Genomic DNA, 1,342 nt, shown 5'->3' with positions numbered 1-1,342 from the left:
AGTTCTTGGAATCCAAAATGTTGGAAGATCGTGATTTAGAATTAATTTAAGAATTTATCATCGAATTTAGGTAAAAATGCGAACACTTTAATTTTGGAATGACATACACGTGAACATCTAGACGATCTCGTTTTTGAATTAAAGAAAATTTTAATTTCAGGATAATTCCTCTTCCGCATTCCAACACATTTGAGTTTAGTAACTGGTAAACGAGGGAACTGAGGTATGGGAAATGTTAAATATTAACCATATGTTTGCTAGAAGTGGATTGTGTCCAATCATATGACAGAAAAAGGATAAAATTTTAGTCTGTTTTGGCACAACTATTGGCAAGTTAGGATAAATTATACTTCGACTTCACATGCATATAGCTTGGACTTTATGCTGGAAGTAGAGCACGGGAGTGATAAGCAGTGATAATTGATTAAGTGGATGGCTAAAACCTGCAACAGAGTAAGAACTCTAGTTAAAGATGAAACACAAAACCTGACAGAAGTGAGTTTTGGTTACTAATATGTAGACAAAATGGGGATTCCTATTTACTTGAATGAGCTTTCTTTCTGCAGGCTTATTGGGAAAGGTTCAAGAAATGGTCGGCGATGGTGGTGTTGTTGAACCCACTACTCGGATTCTGTTCTGTGGGCCTTATTTTCCTGCTTCTCATAACTATACAAGAGAGTATTTGCAAAGCCATCCATTCATACAGGTGTTTCATATTATTGCATTATCTCCTTGTGTTTGTTAGTTTATTTAGTACTTACTGGATGTACATTTCAAGAATCAAATTATCTGAAATTGTATGTTAGGAAGAATGACCTTAGAAGCATTATTCTACAATCCATCTCAAATTGTTTTTCATGCCATCATTGAAGAGGCAAAATTGGAATCTTTTTCATTTTACTTCGTCCATTTTCTATGAGAATTTATCCAAATGATTATTTAAAAAAAGAACTCTGCCATCTGCTTCAGTTTTCGATCTGCAATACTTTTTTTCTGAAATGTATGTTATCTATTCCTATGATTGTTATAAAAAATTGTCAACTTAAGATTTTTTTATTTTTTTTATTTTTTTTCATCTTTGATGTATCCATTTCACTCTTTAGAATTATATCTGTGCATCTATCTGACATTCATCATGCTGTCTGTCAGGTTGATGATGTTGCTTTCGATAATATCCCTGATGTTATTGGAAATTATGATATTTGTATAATAAAAAATATGCAATTAAATTCAGATCTCATCTCCCGTGCAAAACGGATGAAGCTTATCATGCAGTATGGAGTTGGCATAGAAGGTATCTTTTCTTAACCACGATGATCTCAATTGTTAAGCATTTTTTTTG

At 32.7% G+C, this 1,342-nt stretch overlaps 1 protein-coding gene across 1 annotated transcript; it reads left to right on the top strand.

Annotated features, from left to right (window-relative positions):
- Positions 1-547: 547 nt before the first annotated feature.
- Positions 548-1,294, top strand: LOC111384985 (the record flags this gene model as incomplete). Its single annotated transcript, XM_023009337.1, has 2 exons — positions 548-706; positions 1,150-1,294. Coding segments are annotated over exons 1-2 (304 nt in total), but the record flags the coding sequence as incomplete, so codon positions are not given.
- Between the last annotated feature and the right edge of the window lie 48 nt (positions 1,295-1,342).

The sequence above is a fragment of the Olea europaea genome, unplaced genomic scaffold, assembly GCF_002742605.1.
Source record: "Olea europaea var. sylvestris unplaced genomic scaffold, O_europaea_v1 scaffold30673, whole genome shotgun sequence".
NCBI classification, from domain to species: Eukaryota; Viridiplantae; Streptophyta; class Magnoliopsida; order Lamiales; family Oleaceae; genus Olea; species Olea europaea.
The sequence above is the reverse complement of the archived record's forward strand: the minus strand, read 5'-3'. Positions and strand labels throughout refer to the sequence as shown.